We start from the raw sequence: 18672 nt of genomic DNA on the forward strand, positions 1-18672 counted from the left end.
AATCTTTGTATAGCATGATTCGGACCATACAAAATCAAATTTTATGCCATGACAGGACCGAAAACGTATCGCTTGTACAAACTAAACAAGCACTTGCTATTTTTTTTCAAAAAAATTTTTCCTAATAGGAAGGGATGAGATTTAAGATACAAAAATAAGAAAGAAAGATCTCAGGGAGATTCTGACCTCAATCCATTTCAAAGCGATAGCTTCTTCTTCTTCTCCCTTTTTTTTTTTTGGAGGGGGATGTTTTTATATGCTAACTGAATACAATTAAGCACACGTTTACTATCTTTATTTCTAAGTGAGAACTAAGCGGGTGGTTATTACTAATGCTCAATTCAAAAATAAAATAATAAAGCGCAATACCCAATATTCAGGTAGAGATGGCAATGGGTAGGGTAAAATTTGATACTTGTCCGATGATTAATTCGATTAGACGATCGATGGGTAATCCGTTAGGATTTGATATTGATGAGAGGTTTTCGATGGATAATCCGATAGAGTTTGATAAGAGAACCCTAAAAACCTGAAACTCGACATAAATACACGCACATATAGTAGCAATCTTTTCTACACAGACACTTAATGATCTTTTATATTAATAGCTTTGAATGTATGCAGTGATTTTTTTTTTTAACACTAACATCATGCGACCCGCTGCCATCCCAGGCTTCAACTGAGCGATTCCGCACAAAAGCACAAATGATGCAATAGCAGTGTCTCTCAAGAAACAACAGAATATCTCTAAGCCTGATGATCTTTTTTACGCTTGATTGAGCTAATATGATGAAGGCAAGGCTGCATTCTGTAGCAGGTCATCTGAATAGAAGAGGTCAACAGGATGTCTTTCAGCTGAATTTAAAGATAACCCAACTAGCCAAAAGAGGTGACATTGATGAGGCCGTCAGAGTATTCAACGCAATAGCACAGCCCAACGCTGTCACTTACAACTCGATGATCTCCGCCTATGCTAAGAATGGAAGATTCAGTGAGGCTTGTGCTCTATTTAATCGAATGCCATTTAAGAACTTGATTTCCTGGAACACAATGATGAGCGGTTACTTGTATAATGACTATTTTAAAGAAGTAGCTGAATTATTTGATAAAATGCGTCGAAGGGACTCTTTTACTTACAGTCTCATGATTACTTGTTATGCACGTAGTGGTTTCGTAGAAAAAGCAAGACGAGTATTTGATTCGATGCCCGATAAGAGTTGTGCAGCGTGTTGGAATGCACTGATTACAGGGTATGTCAAGAATGGGATGCTCAGCGATGGTAGGAAATTGTTCAATGAAATGCCAGTGAGGAACTTGGTTTCGTGGAATACAATGCTCTCGGGATATACCCGTAGCGGGCAAATGTGTTTGGCTGCTAAGTTTTTTGAAGAGATGGAAGAAAAGGATTGGATTTCGTGGAATTTGGTATTAGAAGGGTACACGCAAGCTGGTGATTTGAATGCTGCTAGGGAGTTTTTTGAAAGGATTCCCAATCCAAGTGTTGTTTCTTGGGCCACAATGTTGAGTGGCTTGGCAAGGCATGGCCACCTTTCAGAGGCAGAGGGATTCTTTAACAACATGACGGAGAGAAATGTTGTTGCTTGGAATGCGACGTTGGCTGCATGCATTCAGAATTGCAAGGTTGACAAGGCAGTAGAATTATTTAATGAGATGCCAGAGAAGGATGCTATATCATGGACTACCATCATCAGTGGTCATGTCCGAATTGGTCAGCTTGAAGAAGCAAAGAAATTGTTCGATACAATGCCTTATGAAAATGTAGGGTCACAAACAGCCATGATGCTTGGCTTTATTCAGAACAATAGGATCGATGACGCCCGTCAAATTTTTGATCGCATGAGGAAACGTGACACTGTCTGTTGGAACACGATGATTGCGGGATATGCTCAACATGGAAGAATGGATGAAGCTTTCTATCTATTTCAAAATATGGCCCCAAAGAAAATAGATACTTGGAACACCATGATTACGGGCTATGCTCAAGTAGGAAAAATGGAGAGAGCACTTGAGATGTTTGAGCAAATTGGGGAAAAGAATATAATTTCTTGGAATTCCGTAATTTCAGGTTATGCACAAAATGGGTTATACATGGATGCACTGAAGAATATTTTGCTCGTGATTCGTGATGGAAAGAAGCCTGATCAATCTACTTTTGCTTCTGGCCTAAGGGTCTGTGCTAGTCTTGCAGCTGAGCAATTTGGGCGGCAACTTCATCACATTGTGGTGAAAAATGGTTATATGAAAGATATGGTTGTCAGTAATGCTCTAATTACGATGTATGCCAAGTGTGGAAGTATCTTGAGTGCCAGAGATGTATTCAGTGATGTTGATAACCTTGACGTGGTATCCTGGAATTCTTTGATAGCAGGCTATGCTCTAAATGGATATGGGATAGAGGCATGCAAACTTTTCCAAGAAATGGAAGGATATGCTGTCATTCCCGATCAAGTTACTTTTGTTGGGGTTCTTTCTGCATGTAATCATGCAGGCTTAGTTTCTGCAGGTCTAACCTTGTTCAGTTGCATGACGCAGAAGTATGGCATTGAACCTTTGGCTGAACATTATACTTGCATGGTCGATGTGCTTGGCAGAGCAGGAAGGTTAGAGGAAGCCTTTGAGTTAATCAGGAAAATGAAGGTCCAAGCCACTGCAGGAATATGGGGTGCTCTTCTTGGGGCTTGTCGCTTGCATAAAAATGTGATGCTTGCTGATTTTGCTGCTAGGAAGCTTTTTGAAATTGAACCTCATAAAACATCAAGTCTAGTGCTTCTCTCAAATATTTATGCTCAGTCAGGGAGGTGGGATGAGGTCGATAGAGTTAGAAATTTCTTGAATCAGAATGGCATTGAAAAGGAGCCGGGATGCAGCTGGATTGAGGATCAACGCCAGATATTGGTTTTTCAATCTGATAATTATTCAGGCCAAAAACAGCAGAGATATATAGGGCATTACAGATTTTAACAACACAGATTATGGAGCTTTCCTGTTTAAATAGTATTGAGTGTGCTCTTCTTGATGTTGGATGATTTATTTCATCACATGCATCAAATAAAGTTTTAGCGGTACTTCAAAATGCCCTTCTGCAAATTCACTTGTTCAGGTTCTTTTTGGTACTCGTTGAGAATTATCTTGGCTTTGCATGCATGAAGATGATATTGGTACTTGCTTAGGTATTGTTCTAATAATCTTGCACTTACTATTTGGAAGATATTTGGTGCTAATATCCAATACTGGGGATGTTATATTGCAAGAAACTCTTGAATGCTACTGCTTAAACTTCAACTGCAGAAAAAGCAGTAGGCTTCAGAAAATAGTTGACAGCCCCCACCTCCTTGCCACTTCCTCGTTTTCTTCTCCTGAAATCCTCTTTTCATGCAGTGAAGTATTTTCATAATTTATATTTGTTTCCCTTTATTTAAAAAAAAATTGTTTCCCTTTTGCGTTCATTGTCTGTTAAAATTTCTTGCTGATTTTAATTGTGTAGATAGAACTGCCAGATAGATTTAATAATGGAGCAAAGCTTCTGGTGAATTTAGATCTGAATATGTTTCTCGTCTTTGTGACTCTTATAGTATTTTTAAGTTCTTCATCTAGAGCACAAATAGATGTACATATTAAATGAGATGAAGCAGTTCGGAGATGCTTAGATTACTTTCAAATTTTAAAATTTAACTACGTGGTGACCCATTTCTTGTCTCATGAATGTAGATCCTACATGTGAGTAGAGTTGTATGGTACCATCTGAGGATGATCCTGTCATGAGCTAATTCAGAAGTTTGGTACACAGGAAATTTAACATCTGTAAGTGCTGTAAATTCCACGTTTACTTGCACTTTTTCCATCTCCATATATATTTTAACTGCTTTTAGTTTCGATAACTCATACTATCATAAACCTATCTATGAAAATGATACTAAAATAGAACAAGCTCCCAATAAGCCACAAATACTACAATAGGTTACCTGTTTACATCACATAATTGATATTCCATTTACATCTGAAGACAAATTAGGAAAGGAGCCTACATTTGATTTCTTATTTGTATTGCATTTTCTTGAAACAGGACACATATTCAACACGAATTATTATTCTGATGGAGCTAGTCACAAACTCTAAATTGACGAGTGACTAATGAGGCTATCAAAATCAACCTGCCGCTAGATCTCGACCCCATATGCACGAACAGACAAATATAAGACACGTGAAGCAAAAGATAAGAGTGTGTAGAACATGGTGAATGTCAGATTAAATGTAAGACATGTGAAGCCCTGTTTCTCAGGGCTTGGTAAAGCTCTGTATCTTTAAAGGACTTTGCAATATGAAGTTCTTCATGTTCATTTTGTATTATAATAGCATTATTGTTTGAAACTTTCCTTTTGGGAAATTATGCAGGAGAAATTCCTGTTTAGAGAGCCGCTTAATACAAGAATATTGTAATCTTTCAGGTACCAAAAACTCTTTGATTAGTAGTTACGCCTTTAGGTCACTTCCTATTGACATAACAATTCAGCGTAATTATGAAATATGAACTCTTTTGTTCAGTCTTGACACAAATGTCAACTTCTAAATGTGTATGTCTGGATAGTAATTCAACTACCTGATGTAAATGAATGCATTTATTAAGAATGACTTGTGGTATTTCTATGTATGATAGTTATCTTAGTTAAAAGGTGCTCCACTTTGAAGTTGATTACCTTCTGTAATATTACTAATACTATCGACTTCTTCTGCGTGTCTAGAATTTTTTTTAATGCAAATTTATTGATAGATGTTTACATAAGGAAGTAACATATCATTCTGATGAAATGGGAGGGAAGACTAGTGTGAGAAGGTTGTTCTTTGACCTTCTTAACACTCTACTATTAACTGTGTATACGTAGTATTTGATCTTCGCAACGTTATAGTTTTGCCATAGTTTTCATTTTAGTACAAGAAACTCGATGATTCTACTATGTCAACAACAAAAATTTGTGTGCACACTTTCTTATTGCAGTTCTGGTGAATTAATGTTGGCAATAGGTCAGATTTTGTTGTTTGAGTTTTTCAATGACTACCTGAGACTCGGCAGAAATTTGATGACCTGAGTATGGTGTTTATGATCAACTGGTATTGCAGTTCAATATGTATATCTCTTTCGGCTCTTGGCTCTGATCATCTCTCCCCAGATCATGCAAATTAGTGACAGTAATTGAGTTGCAATTAGTTTTTCTTATCTTTTCCTGAATGCTTCTCAACTTCCACTGGGAACATCATTGCCAACTTGCCAATTTCCATTCTGCATTCAGTTAGAGAGCAGATCACATGATGCTATACTGTGCCAGGAGGCTTTGGATTGCTAACTGAAGTTCATCAGATATGATCCATAGTGGTGTGCAAGATGATGCAAACTATCAAATTTAACTAGACATCCATGTGAAGAGGTGGAGACATAATGTACAAAAGAGATCAAAAGAAAAACAATCTAGATTTATGTATGTTTCTAGTTGTGAGCAATGAGAATAATGTCATCGTCAATATAGTTTTGTAGTTAGGCATCCTTCAAGAATGTGGATGTTTGAATGTTGGCACTGAGAAGCTATTCTAGTTTGGCCTACTACATTAACAATTTCATATTTCTTAAAAATCTGAGTTTTACATGGCATATATAACATATAAAACATTATATTTTTGAAATTTCTTTTGCTTCATTGATTAGGATGATTTGAAGCAAATTATAATGATCAAGAGATATATGAATCTTCATTATCATTGGACTTCTCTATTGGCACTGGCTAACCAAAATTACTGAAACTGTTTTAATCAAGTACACAAATGTGTTTGTACTTCATAAAGAACGAAAAGTGTTGACAACAGCATAACAGATATATAAAATGTTCTGCTTGTAGTTCTCTGAGCATGATATATAGTTGTAATTTCTGGGTACTGAAAATTTGTGTATCTTACCCATCAATGCAAAGTTTGCTACTTAGCTTATTTCTTGCTTGGTTGAAAGTTTTCATTTCTCCTGAATGAACTGTCTCACTTCCTTGACAATTAGTGCAGACTCAGGCAGCTCTGGAAAGTTATAGAAACCATGAATACCATTAGGATATTCAACCAACCAAACTTCCTTTCCACACCTCCTCAACCCCACACAATACCTTTTCTGCCAATCCTGCAGTGGATCAAACCCTGCAACAAATACCAGCGAGCTTGGAAAATCCTCTGGCACTGTGTCTGCTGCTTTAAAATTTGGTCCATCTCTGAAAACATTGGCTGCTTTATGGTTTCTATCAGCACCTTCGGGCAAGAAATTCCTCCACATCCTGTCTGTGCTCTCGATATTGAGGAAAGGCACTCTTGTGAGCCTCAGTTCTGATGCGGTGCGCTCTTCTCCACCAAAAAGTGGTTGCATGGCTAGCAGCCCAACAATCTTTATTTTCTTAAACTGGTGAGAGTCTTTGCAGGCCCTGTGTGTTACATGGTGGGCTATGTTTCCTCCAGCACTGTCTCCGGCTATGAAGCATTTGCTCAGGTCAGTTTTGGAGGGCAAAACAGCATAATTTTGTGCTTCTATATACTTGAGGGTGTCAAAACCATCATCATAAGCACAAGGGAATCGGTGTTCTGGGGCAAGGCGATAGTTAACAGATACAATGGTTGCGGGAATCTGAGCTGCTAGGTTGCAACAGAGAGCGTCAAAGCTCCTGGAGTCCGGACCAAAATATGTGAATCCACCTCCATGGAAATAGACAATGAGTGGCAATAATGTTTCAGCTGAGGATTTGGTGTCTGGGACGAAGAGGCGGAACCAGAGGTTGCGAGAGGGGTCGACGGAGATGTCAGAGGAGGAGACAGGTACGTCATTGAAGACTTTGGTAGTGGGAGCTATAACTTTTTGGTCGAGGAGGCTGAAGAGATGGCGGTTGATGGTGCCATCAGAGCGGACACATAATTTTGCAGCAAAAGTGCCGATGGAGATTTGGAGTCTGGTCTTAAAGGGGAGATGCGGTTCCATTGCTGTGGTTTTGGCGTCCTGGTATGGTATGTGACCTATATAAGCCTCAATTTGGTAGTATGTTTGTGAGACTCAGATGGGCTTTTATTGCTTCATGGTGAACGTTATTTGCTAAGCAGACTAGCAATGAAGAAGCCAACAGAAAGAACGTTATTAAATCCTGCCGGACATCAGATGCCAACCTAAATTACTAAAAGTTGAATCATTGGAATGGAAACAATAAAGGAAGTAAAGAACTCTAATTGTATTTGTTGCATCTGGATGGACAGTGCGGCTGCAAATAATTGAAAAGAATCCAACTCTTGTTGTTTACTTATTGGAAGTTGGAACTCTAGTAGTAATTCCAACTTGAAAAATGACATTGCACGTCTCGTTATAATTTTGACATTGCATGTCCGTACGCCCGTCGTTTGTTTCCTTTCCTCTGCTTTTCCGTGAATCTTTGATTGTGTACAGATTCCCTGTTTATACCGCGACACGAGTTCAAGCAATGGCTCACATTTTAAATTTGTAGTTCCATCCTTTCAGGTGGTTTTACCCAGAAAAACACAACCAAAAGAAAGAAAAAAAAACGAAGATTATGATCAGGCAGAAGCTGAAACATATTTAATTTATGGAGTACTTAGAAAGCACTTCTGTAGCAATATCTCAGAGAGAGAAGTGCCGATCGAAATAAAGAAACTGATGTCACAACAACTGAATTGGCTCTTATTCATCACATAAAGGGAATATATATCTTATGAACTGATTGAGTTCCAGCTCTTCCTAATGATTGGTGCGTCTGTAGGGTACTTTGACGCACTCCGTAATCAAGAATTTGCGGGCTTGCAGACATGGTTTTTGCAGTCTAATGCACAGGCTTCTTCCTTGGCTTCGTCTGCAAATTAAGATTGAAAAGCAATATTGCATTGCAGTATCCGTTAATTATACATATATGTATATGTTACAACTTGCGGAGGTGATCAGAGTTTGAACAGGGAATTAATTAATCAAAGATCCCTACGTACCATCGTGGAATTTGGAGCATTTCTGGAACATGCATCCAAGGTTGCAATAATGGTGGCCAGCGGGTGGGGGTGGTGGTGCTGGCCGCTGCTGCTTGTGGCCGCCGGCAGCAAAGGATGGAGAAAGAGAACCACAGTGCTTTGCGCAATACTTTAAGCACCTCAAAGGACTGATCCCACTGTGTTTGCAACCCTCCAAGCAACCTTCTAAGCAGCCTCCCTTTTCTATATGTGCTTCGGCTCCGCTCATCATCATCAAGCAGCCCCATAATAACAAAGCCATCATCATCACCATCACAGTTACTGCATGTTTTCCGGTTCCCTCCATGATTTTCTTTTTTTCGTCTTGGTAGGTAATCCTGGAGTAGTCTATGATTTCTGACCTGTGTTGGAATTGGCATGGCACATATATATATACACACATATACAGCCAGAGCAAATTTGTGTGTAGGTGAATTTTTGCTGTTCAAAAATCAAAAGTCGTTCACTTAACATCATTCACACTAGACGGGTTCCAAATCTTTCACAATTTTTGCATTCATTACTTACTCATCTCTATCGAATGATTTGACCTGTCTTGCACTTGCATCTAGAGGTGCGTTCGAGTCGAGTCGAGCTCGAGTAGTGCAGGTAAAATAACTAAGCTCGAGATAAAGATCGAGATCGAGCTCGTCGAGTTTTTCGAATTCGACATCAATTTACGTTACTCGAGCTCGAACTCGAGTTCGAGTTTAATTAAATCTAATCAATTCAAATCAAGTTCAATCGAACCTATTCGAGTTCAATCAAGCCTAATCAATTTCACGTAATAAAAATTAATATTTTACATATAATTTTAAATAAAGAATATTATTGACATTTCACAAGAATACAAATTAAAATATATATTATAAAAAGCTCGATTAGGCTCGTCGAGCTTTCGAGTGCAAAATATTGAAGCTCGAGCTCAACTCACTACTTCTATCTGCTTCACATCATGCATCGTTTAGTCGTCAATGAATCAAAGATTATGACTAAATAATCTTAATTAGGTAACTACTTCCAACTAATAATGCTGTATTTTTTACAAATTATCTTTGGGTTTCGTCTGTACTTTTTAGTCTATCTTGAAAAACAAAACAAAAATGATTTGGCTCTCTCTCTCTCTCTCTTTCTCTTTTTTTTCCTAAATAACTGTTCATACAAAACACACCTAATTAATGTATCAAGCATTCACGAATAACAGATGTACAATAGAGTTACAGGCCCAGGCCAGCAGTAAACAAAAGAAGGATAGGGGCCTACTTTTATAATTGGGCTACGGCCCGTTCCACCTTCCTAAAGGCTAAAACAGTAATACCAGTAAGAGTAGTACAAACGAATCGGGTCCAAGTCTCTTTCTGTTACCAGAACCAACTAGGGTTTTTGTTTCCTTTGTTCTTCTTCTTCTTCTTTTTTCCTTTGTTAAACCACAGTTTTGTCGTTCACCAAATCACAATCATAATCTAGTAAGTTTTGCCGTATACTGATGAGGCCGATACTGATGAAAGGCCATGAGAGGCCGCTGACATTTTTGAAGTACAACAGAGACGGCGACCTTCTATTCTCGTGCGCCAAGGATCATACTCCAACCGTCTGGTTCGCCGACAATGGCGAACGCCTCGGCACTTATCGTGGCCACAACGGCGCCGTCTGGTGTTGCGATGTCTCCAGTAAGCCCCCCACCCCTCCCGACCAGCTCCGACCGCCGCATTGTGTTATCAATTCGTGTTCTTTCTAGTTTAATTATGAATTTTGTTTAGGTTTATAGTGTAATTGAAATCATTTAACCTTTTTTTTTTGTGTCACTTTTACTTATAATTCAATTCTCAGCTGAATATTGGTGTGCTGATGCTGGTGTTGTTTTTGTTTTCCCATGAAACATATAGGTAGAGAATTTTAAAGTCCCTTGTCTCCCCTGGTCGAAATATGCGTAAAAGGAATTTTTCCAATCTTGTTATTTCTAATGCAGCTAACTAATATGTTGAAACAAATACACGATGTATGAATTTTCAACAATTTATATTTTTTTTCAAGTAAATCAGTCTGGCCGTTCCATCTCCGTATCCAATATAACACAGTGGTGCTGCTGCTGCACTTTATATTTTCTCGCTCGCGAATGCATGTAGCTACTTCGCATTAAGAGAAATTTTTGAAAGATGTGGTTTGCAATGTTCGGGGGAGATTAAAACTTACATTAACATGTTAAGATATACAGTTTTGTGTCGAGGGTTAGTGTAAATATGGGTCTTTAATTTGGGGTAATGGTTATACTGATGTGGTATTTTTGGTTTAGGGGATTCGTCTTTGCTGTTAACTGGAAGTGCGGATCAGACAGCAAAACTTTGGAATGTTAAAACAGGGACTCAGCTGTACACTTTCAACTTCGACTCACCAACTAGGTCTGTTGATTTTGGAGTTGGTGATAAACTTGCTGTCATAACAACTGACCCCTTTATGGGATTGCCTTCTGCAATTCAAGTGAAACGAATTGCCAGAGATCCTGCTGACCGTGAGTTGATGTGTTCTTTTGTTGTTACTTGCAAATGATGATCTTATACTTGGTACTTTTTTTATTCGGAATCTTATCTGGGTCCTGTACTTATATTCTGGTTTGAACATGTCTGTTCTGTTTTTCAATCTGAAGGGATGACTTAATCACCATTTCTATGATGCTATGTGTACCAGAAAGAAAAGAGCAGGAAAACAATTTAATTGTTTACACATTGACTAATTTTGGACTTTAAAGAATTGTATCGTTCTTTAATCCGGATTCCGTGTTATCTCCAATTTCCTTCTTCCATCACATTATTTATTTTGCTTGTAGATGTGTTGATTTACTGGATTGTAATGGGTTTTATGTTACTCGGACTCTTCACTTTGTCCCGCCATACCTGTGTCAGACTCTTCATTTGCTCTATATTACCCATGTCCACAGGACTCCTCTACCTGGATCCGAGAAACATAGAATGGTTTTATGCTTCATCATTATGATGTGAAGCATCAGTTTGTGCATCCATGGACCCACATGCACTGACAAATTTGCCCCGAGTTTTCTTGCTGTTTTTTGTGCTCATAAAGCCAGTTGCAGCTTTTTGATGGTTTCTCTTTATTATGTTTTCCTTGTAGTAATCATGTAAAATGCCCTCACCCTCCCCCACCCAAAAAAAAATCCCTTAATTGCTCTAATTTCTTGACTAACTAGTTGTTTGCCAAAAGTTCTGACATCATTCATTTCGCAGAGTCCGGTGAATCTATTCTTGTACTCAAAGGACCTCAGGGAAGAATTAACAGGGCTGTTTGGGGACCTTTGAACAAGACTATCATAAGTGGTGGTGAAGATTCTGTAATACGTATCTGGGATTCTGAGGTTACACTTTCTTGTTTGACTTTTCTAGCTTTTAGTCACTCTGTCACAAAGATCTTTTGTGTGCATCATTGGGTTTACCGTAGCATATTTGTTTTACACTATTTTGCTGCTTCATGTCTCTGTTTTTTATTTAGATTCTTGTACATCATTTAGGCATGGATGGAAGTTAGTCTTCTCTTACTTTTTTTTTTTTGGTCCTTAAATTTTTTTAATATCAGACTGGGAAATTACTCAAAGAGTCTGACAAGGAGGCTGGTCACAAAAAAGGCATAACATCACTTTCAAAATCCAATGATGCGACGCATTTCATCAGTGGTTCTCTTGATAAGTCAGCTAAAGTATACTTCTTTGTCATCTTTGGTTTCTTTTTTCTTTTCTCTTTCTTTTGGATGATCCCCTTCTCTTCCTTTTCCCTCTACCATCTGTAGTTTATTATTTCTTTTTTGTCTTATTTGTTTGTTGTTAATCTTTTTCGTTAGCTGTGGGATATGAGAACATTGACACTTCTGAAGACCTATACAACTGAACGTCCTGTGAATGCAGTTGCAATGTCTCCGCTTCTTGATCATGTATGTACTGGTGGAACATCTGTAATTGCTTTTTACACTCATCTGTAATTGCTTTTTACACTCATCTGTAATTGTTTTTTACATTTATTGATGCACTAAGTAAGTTTGCTTCTTGGTTGTTCTGTGGATAGAGTATTTGTAGGTAAGATGGATCAAATAGCATTTATTGATTAACAAAATGTGCAGAAGGTCTTTATGTATATCAGCTTACTTTCGTACTTATGTGTTCTTTATTGAGTTGGTGCATCTTTTAAATGGTTTCTTGTCAACTTTTCTTGAAATTTTTGATTGGAAATTCAGTAGCACAATTTATTAGCCATTCCTTGTGTACTTTCTGATGTTAGATCATCAGTATTGCAATTCATCCATCAGGTGTTTATTTTTAGTTTCCTTATGCTGCCAATGTGACTGATTTATGGTAATTTTTTATTATAATGATAGTAAGTAGTGTCTTGATTCTTGCATTGGAATTTGATGATGTTTGGTCATATATTTCATAGCTGATGAAATCTTTAATTGGTGGGTTTTTTAGATATAATATAATAAGTCTGGGTGTCAGTGAATTCATTTCGGTTTTGGTTTTCCTTTCTATAACTTCTATATAATTTTGTGATGAGCAGACAAATTTTTTAATTTAAAGAACCAGTATACATCCCTTGGTATCTTTGGGGTTAATCACCTCTAGCCAATTCGTTGAGGGAATGACGCTTTAGCTGTGGTCAATGTGGTTACGAGATTGATTGAATGAATTTTACAGAAATTCCAAACTGCTTAACTATTTAGACGTGTTCCATTGAGGAACCATATCATAACATGTGCCTGCTCTGTTAGTTTGGATGGGAATAACCTTAAAATTTCTGTAATGTCTAGTAGAAAATAGAGATTCTGGCATGATTATCTTCCTGTTAGTTGGTCGAACTGATTTTATGATTGTCATTAATTTAATTTCTCATATTTGTGCTTTCCTGCTGTGTTGATTGCAGGTGGTTCTTGGAGGTGGTCAGGATGCATCAGCTGTTACTACCACTGACCATCGTGCTGGAAAGTTTGAGGCAAAATTCTATGACAAGGTAGATAATTTTCTTGGAATGAGAGAGATGATATGCAGCTTTTAGGTCCCTCATAATAGTTGAATCTGTTATCTTGTGTTTAATTTGTATCCCTCATGGCGTGCTTGGTCAGGTTCTTCAAGAAGAGATTGGAGGTGTTAAAGGTCACTTTGGGCCAATCAACGCCTTGGCATTCAATCCTGACGGAAAAAGGTAATATCTTGCTTTGTACAATCATTTATGTTACAATTGGAATTGATTGGTGGTTGCTAAATTTTGGTATTTGGATTTCTAAAGAAAAGTAGGCATGTGCCAGAGCTTGTGAAGCTTCAAATTTTCAGTTTTTGGTTCTACAACTTGGATATACACTGTTGCATTTCTGTTCATGCTATGAAATGTTTCAGTGCTACAGTTTTTGGGTATTCAGCCTGCTTGTTCGATTACTTTGGTAAAAGCTTTTGATTACTACAGACTAATAATGCAGATCGGTGTTTATTCTTTCTTCTGCAGTTTCGCAAGTGGAGGTGAAGATGGGTATGTGAGACTGCATCACTTTGATCCGGACTACTTCAACATCAAGATCTAGACTAGAATCGTCAAATTAAGGGATCTCCTTTCTCCAACAGCTCTTGTAGTCTAATGGCCAACAATTTTGCTTGTGGATCTTACTTAAAACGCTCTAGTCTATGGAAGCCCTGTATTCGTGATTAATCTTATTTTACAACTTGAGGAAACTGTGCCTAAAAAGAAAAAGGAGAAGCTATAGAGAACTGTTTTGCGGTTTCGGATAACTCTTTTTTTTTTGGTCTCGAGTGTAGGTTATGTTATTTCTATCCTCTGTTTGTAAGAAAGAGTTGCTTGTCAGAGAAGGATTGGTATTAAGTGGAGCGGGCATCACATTGTGAAATGCCAATAGATTTATAGTAAAAATTAACTAAGGAAAATAGGACAAATTGATTAATTTCCCAAATAATGTTAATAAAGTCTTAGGGGGCGTTTGGTAAGAGGGTATCGGATTCGCGGAATGGAATGAACCCCATAAATGGTGTTTGGTTCACTGGAATGGGAATTGAAATCTTGGAATGATATCTAAAAATTTGGTGTTTCTCCATTCCCAAGTATTTTGGTGGGTTTTGTCCGATTCCCAAGTTTGATTCCAAGAAACAAGTCCAATTACATATTATAATTATACAATGATATAATTAATATTTATATATATTATATATATTATATATTATAATATATACATATATATAATATATTATAATTATAATATTAGTAAATTATATAAATATATATTATAATTATTTAGTTAAATATAATTATATTTATATAATATATACATAAATTTATTAATATTATGTAATAATATATTTATAATATATATGTATATTTATAAATGCATATTATATGTGCATATGATTATAATATACACATGTATATAATATTAATAAATTATATAATTATATTTATATTTATATTTATTATTTTAAATACAATAATATATAATAATTACTATATATAATATTAATATGCATTATACTTATATAAAATATGAGTACAATTAATATTTATATATTATATAATTATAATTATGTACATATATATAATATATTATAATTATAATATTAGTACATTATATAAATATATATTATAATTATTCAGTTAAATATAATTATATTTATATAATATATATAAATTTATTAATATTATGTAATAATATATTTATAATATATATGTATATTTATAAATGTATATTATATGTGCATATGATTATAATATACACATGTATATAATATTAATAAATTATATAATTATATTTATATTTATATTTATTATTTTAAATACAATAATATATAATAATTACTATATCTAATATTAATATGCATTATACTTATATAAAATATGAGCACAATTAATATTTATATATTATATAATTACAATTATGTATTTATTTTATAGCGTTTGTATAATTATAATTAATTATATATATAACATTTAATTTAATTAGTTACAAACTTATAATAATGATGTTATTGTATTATATAATTATATATTATAATTATTTAGTTAAATATAATTATACTTATATAATATATATTATAAATTTATTAATATTATATTTATAATATATATGTATATTTATAAATGTATATTATATGTGCATATAATTATAATATATACATGTATGTAATATTAATAAGTTATATAATTATAATAATTATTATTTTAAATATAATAATATATAATAATAACTATATTTAATATGTAATATATATTATATTTATATAAAATATTAGTATAATTAATATTTGTATATATTATATAATTATATATTTATATTTAATTATATATATAATATTTAATTTAATTAGTTACAAACTTATAATGATAGTATTATTATCTAAATTTACTAATACATTTATACTAATATATTTACTAATACATTTATACTAATATATTTAATTAGTGAAAATTTCTTATATCTTATTTACAAAGAGCCAATAATTATCATTTACGATGTGGTTTATAATATATTTATTATATTCCATTCCGAAAGAGTCGACGAACCAAACATCAACTATAGTTACGATACACATTCCAGGTACTTGAACCAAACAAATATATTGGAATGAATGACCTCATTCCAAATCCAGAATATCCGATTCCGAATCCGAATCCGATTCCGACGTGCGAACCAAACGCCACCTTAGTTTTCGTTGTATAATAGTACCGTACAAGTCAAATATGCTAGCCATTGTTCAACCTCTGGATTTTATTTTGGTCAATCGAGCAGCAAATGTATATCGAATCAATATGAACGTAGCAGAGATTTACAGTCATTGACTTCCCGGCCGGCTTAGTGGCAAAAGACCTTTGAAGTGTGTACTACTGGAACTTGTCAAGCTACCACAAGATTTTATCGAAATTTGGAGAGAAGAAGCAACCTAAAGCCAGTGAAGCTGCCGCAAGATTTAAATTTTATCGAAATTCTGAAACTAAGGTTGCTTCTGGTTCCATAGAATTGAAAATCTTGGATCCTTTATTTTGTTTGGTAAATGTATAGAATTATCATAGCATTCATTTGTAAATTCGACCTTTGAAATGATCTTTTTCAAGTAACAATGGATGGAATGGAATGAATGTCAATTTGGTGTTGAAATCAATTCTCAGATCATAAAAATTTGTAATTCTTAGAGAATTCAAAATATTTCCCTCGAACGGAAATAAATCTAGGTGAAGTCACCTGTGATTTAATAAGATTATCTAAATGACAATAATCACACAAGCTTCATAAGTTTGATTCTCTCAAAGGTCATTAGGGAAAATTCCACCCATCACTGGGACTTTATGAATTTTTTTTTAAAGGAAAAGAAAGTGAAAATTTCTCAATCAAATGGTAGTTCATTTAGAATTATGAATGGGTTTGATTTCACTTGAACGTAAATCCAATTTGGATACATAAGATGCCCCTTAAACGCCACAGAAACTATAAAATCCTTTATAAGGGAGCTATTCACACCCCCATGATGAAAGATTAATTCATGAAATTTTCTATCAAATAATAATTCCATTGAATTAAGGAATGGGTTCCAACCAAATTACCCATCATATATTCAAAATGGCTTTAATCTAAATTATTTTCCCATGAAATCTATAAACATACAAAACTACAAAGTACAAGTACATTTCCCATTAAATAAGCACTTTGCGCTCTATTTGATATTTTAAAACAAAATTGCCCTTATTATTTTATTTTATTTCTTTTTTGTTTATTAATTCCCTTATTTTTCCTTTTCCACTACTTTCTTTTATTTTTTTATTTTTACTTCTTTTACCATTTCTTTTTTTTTTTTCACTTCTCTTATGCCACTATTTTGTTTCACTTTCCTATTAGTATTACTCATTTGTAAGCTTATTATAATTATTTTTTACTTATAATTTATTCTTGTTTTATTTGTTTACACTATTAGAAAATTTCAAGGTAAACTATATAGTGTATAAAACTAATATGTACTTTTCATAATTAAAAAAGTATATATTACTAGCAATTTGAATATTTAAAAAGATATTACCAAACTAGAACTTTAATTTACTTAATACTTAAATATATATCACATAAAAATAAAGTACTTAATATTTTTATTATTTTTTTAGACATAGTTGATTAATCACTATGTTATTATCATTGAATTTGTTATTTTTTTTATTAAAAATCAATTTATTTTAAATTCTAAATGCATTGATTTAAATAATATATGAAATAGTCTATGTGCATAGATAGTATATACTTTGTTGTAGCATATATTTTATGATAATTATTACTTCCAATAACAAAAATTTTAAAAAAGATAGAAATAAATAAAAGATTAAGTTTAAGAAGATCAAAAATTAATATATAGATAATAACAGCAAAAAGAATAAAGTAATTGGTCATACGAGAGAAAGGAAAAAAGTTAAAATATATATGAAGAAAAAGGACAAGTAGACAAAAAGAAAAAAGAAATAAAATAATAATTAAAATAAGAGGGGCACTTTTGTTGTAAAACATAAAATAAGGGGGCTTGTTTATTGAGTTAAGAGGAGTAAAGAACCATTGGTTCAATGGAAGGAAAAGAACAATATTTATATTCTACCTTTAGCCTAAACACTTATTTTATGTTTATATTAAAACAAACATGATTGTTTCCAATTTAACGACGTGTTTGTTACAGAGCTTTTACCTTAACAAGTCAATAGAATTCTATCAATGTGAAAATTCTTATTTCTCTATACCACTAATATACTCTAGTGATCACTGTGTTTGATATTCTTGAGCCTTGTACTTTCAGCAAATTTATGCATACAAATTAATGAAATTTCACTAGAACATTGTTGAAAATTTGAAATCGAATATCCATATCTCACCTACTAAAAGAAATCTTAAAAGGTATGAGTTTACTATCCTACAAATAGTGTATATTTTCTTGTAAGTGACAAAAATTTTTGTCCCACCATCCTAATGGTAAAATGATATGTCAATAACAAAACTCTTTTAAACATTTGTAATTTAAAGCAACGTTTTGAAAATCAGACCGGATCGACGGTTCGATTGGTCAGATCGCAAACTGGCCAAGTCTTCGATCCGGTTTATTACTAGTGTTGACGTTTTATAAAAAAAAGTTAAAACAGCAAAAAAATTGGTCAGATCATTCAACCCGGATTCAACCGTGAACTGCGATTTTTTCATTTTTCCCATCCTTTAAAAAAAAAAATTGAACTTAAAGTTTTAAACATAATAAAACTTAATAGAAGAATCTTTTATTCTCAACTGTAATTTCTAAAAGAGTAACCAAAACTCTCTATATTTCTCATCTTCAAACTCAAAGATCGCTGTTTCCTTTTGTAGTTCTATTAGATTTTGTTTAATTTCAAAAGTTCCAATGCATTTTGTTTAATTTTAGAATATGGTTGTGGTTTGTGTGGGATTTAAGATTTTTACCAATTAGGTACAATTGAGATGAATTTATTTGTTTGAATTTACAATTTTAAAAATTTATTTGTTTTTAAAAATATTTAATTTTTTTATCAAGTGATGTCTTAAATTAGTCCATGGGATAACAGTCTTGAACAATTGAAAGAATTATTCTGTGCACAAGTGTGT

General features: G+C 33.9%; 3 protein-coding genes and 1 long non-coding RNA gene across 4 annotated transcripts; 2 read left to right on the top strand and 2 right to left on the bottom strand.

Moving 5' to 3' along the window:
- Positions 1–242: 242 nt before the first annotated feature.
- LOC113713799 (uncharacterized) lies at positions 243–7414 on the top strand. Its single transcript, XM_072069739.1, is given in 5 exon segments — positions 243–2932; positions 2935–3191; positions 3730–3822; positions 4085–4272; positions 4414–7414. Coding segments are annotated over 2 exon segments (2259 nt in total). The 5' UTR covers positions 243–786; the 3' UTR covers positions 3048–3191; positions 3730–3822; positions 4085–4272; positions 4414–7414.
- On the bottom strand, positions 6017–7018 carry LOC113714191 (probable carboxylesterase 18). Its single transcript, XM_027237986.1, has one exon. The coding sequence runs from the start codon at positions 7016–7018 to the stop codon at positions 6017–6019; it is 1002 nt and encodes a 333-aa protein (XP_027093787.1).
- A 182-nt stretch (positions 7415–7596) lies between the features above and the next one.
- On the bottom strand, positions 7597–8570 carry LOC140016250 (uncharacterized). The gene is made up of 2 exons (XR_011822601.1): positions 8026–8570; positions 7597–7895 (listed from the first exon to the last, which is right to left on the bottom strand). It is a non-coding gene; the product is annotated as an uncharacterized lncRNA (long non-coding RNA).
- Positions 8571–9376: 806 nt separating this feature from the next.
- Positions 9377–13819, top strand: LOC113714910 (eukaryotic translation initiation factor 3 subunit I-like). Its single transcript, XM_027239048.2, has 8 exons — positions 9377–9713; positions 10337–10552; positions 11283–11410; positions 11629–11748; positions 11890–11979; positions 12963–13049; positions 13162–13241; positions 13539–13819. Exons 1-8 carry the CDS (start codon positions 9530–9532, stop codon positions 13612–13614), a joined length of 981 nt encoding a protein of 326 aa, XP_027094849.1. The 5' UTR covers positions 9377–9529; the 3' UTR covers positions 13615–13819.
- The last annotated feature ends 4853 nt before the right edge of the window (positions 13820–18672 follow it).

Source organism: Coffea arabica, chromosome 10c (assembly GCF_036785885.1).
Source record: "Coffea arabica cultivar ET-39 chromosome 10c, Coffea Arabica ET-39 HiFi, whole genome shotgun sequence".
Classification (NCBI taxonomy): domain Eukaryota; kingdom Viridiplantae; phylum Streptophyta; class Magnoliopsida; order Gentianales; family Rubiaceae; genus Coffea; species Coffea arabica.

What these genes read in the sequence shown, in the direction of transcription:
- LOC113714191 (XM_027237986.1), bottom strand. Translation starts at nt 7,018, where the DNA reads ATGGAACCGCATCTCCCCTTTAAGACCAGACTCCAAATCTCCATCGGC.
- LOC113714910 (XM_027239048.2), top strand. Translation starts at nt 9,530, where the DNA reads ATGAGGCCGATACTGATGAAAGGCCATGAGAGGCCGCTGACATTTTTG. An exon ending in CTGGTGTTGCGATGTCTCCA is followed by an intron (nt 9,714 to 10,336) that starts GTAAGCCCCCCA and finishes TTTTTGGTTTAG; the next exon opens with GGGATTCGTCTTTGCTGTTA. An exon ending in AGGCAAAATTCTATGACAAG is followed by an intron (nt 13,050 to 13,161) that starts GTAGATAATTTT and finishes GTGCTTGGTCAG; the next exon opens with GTTCTTCAAGAAGAGATTGG.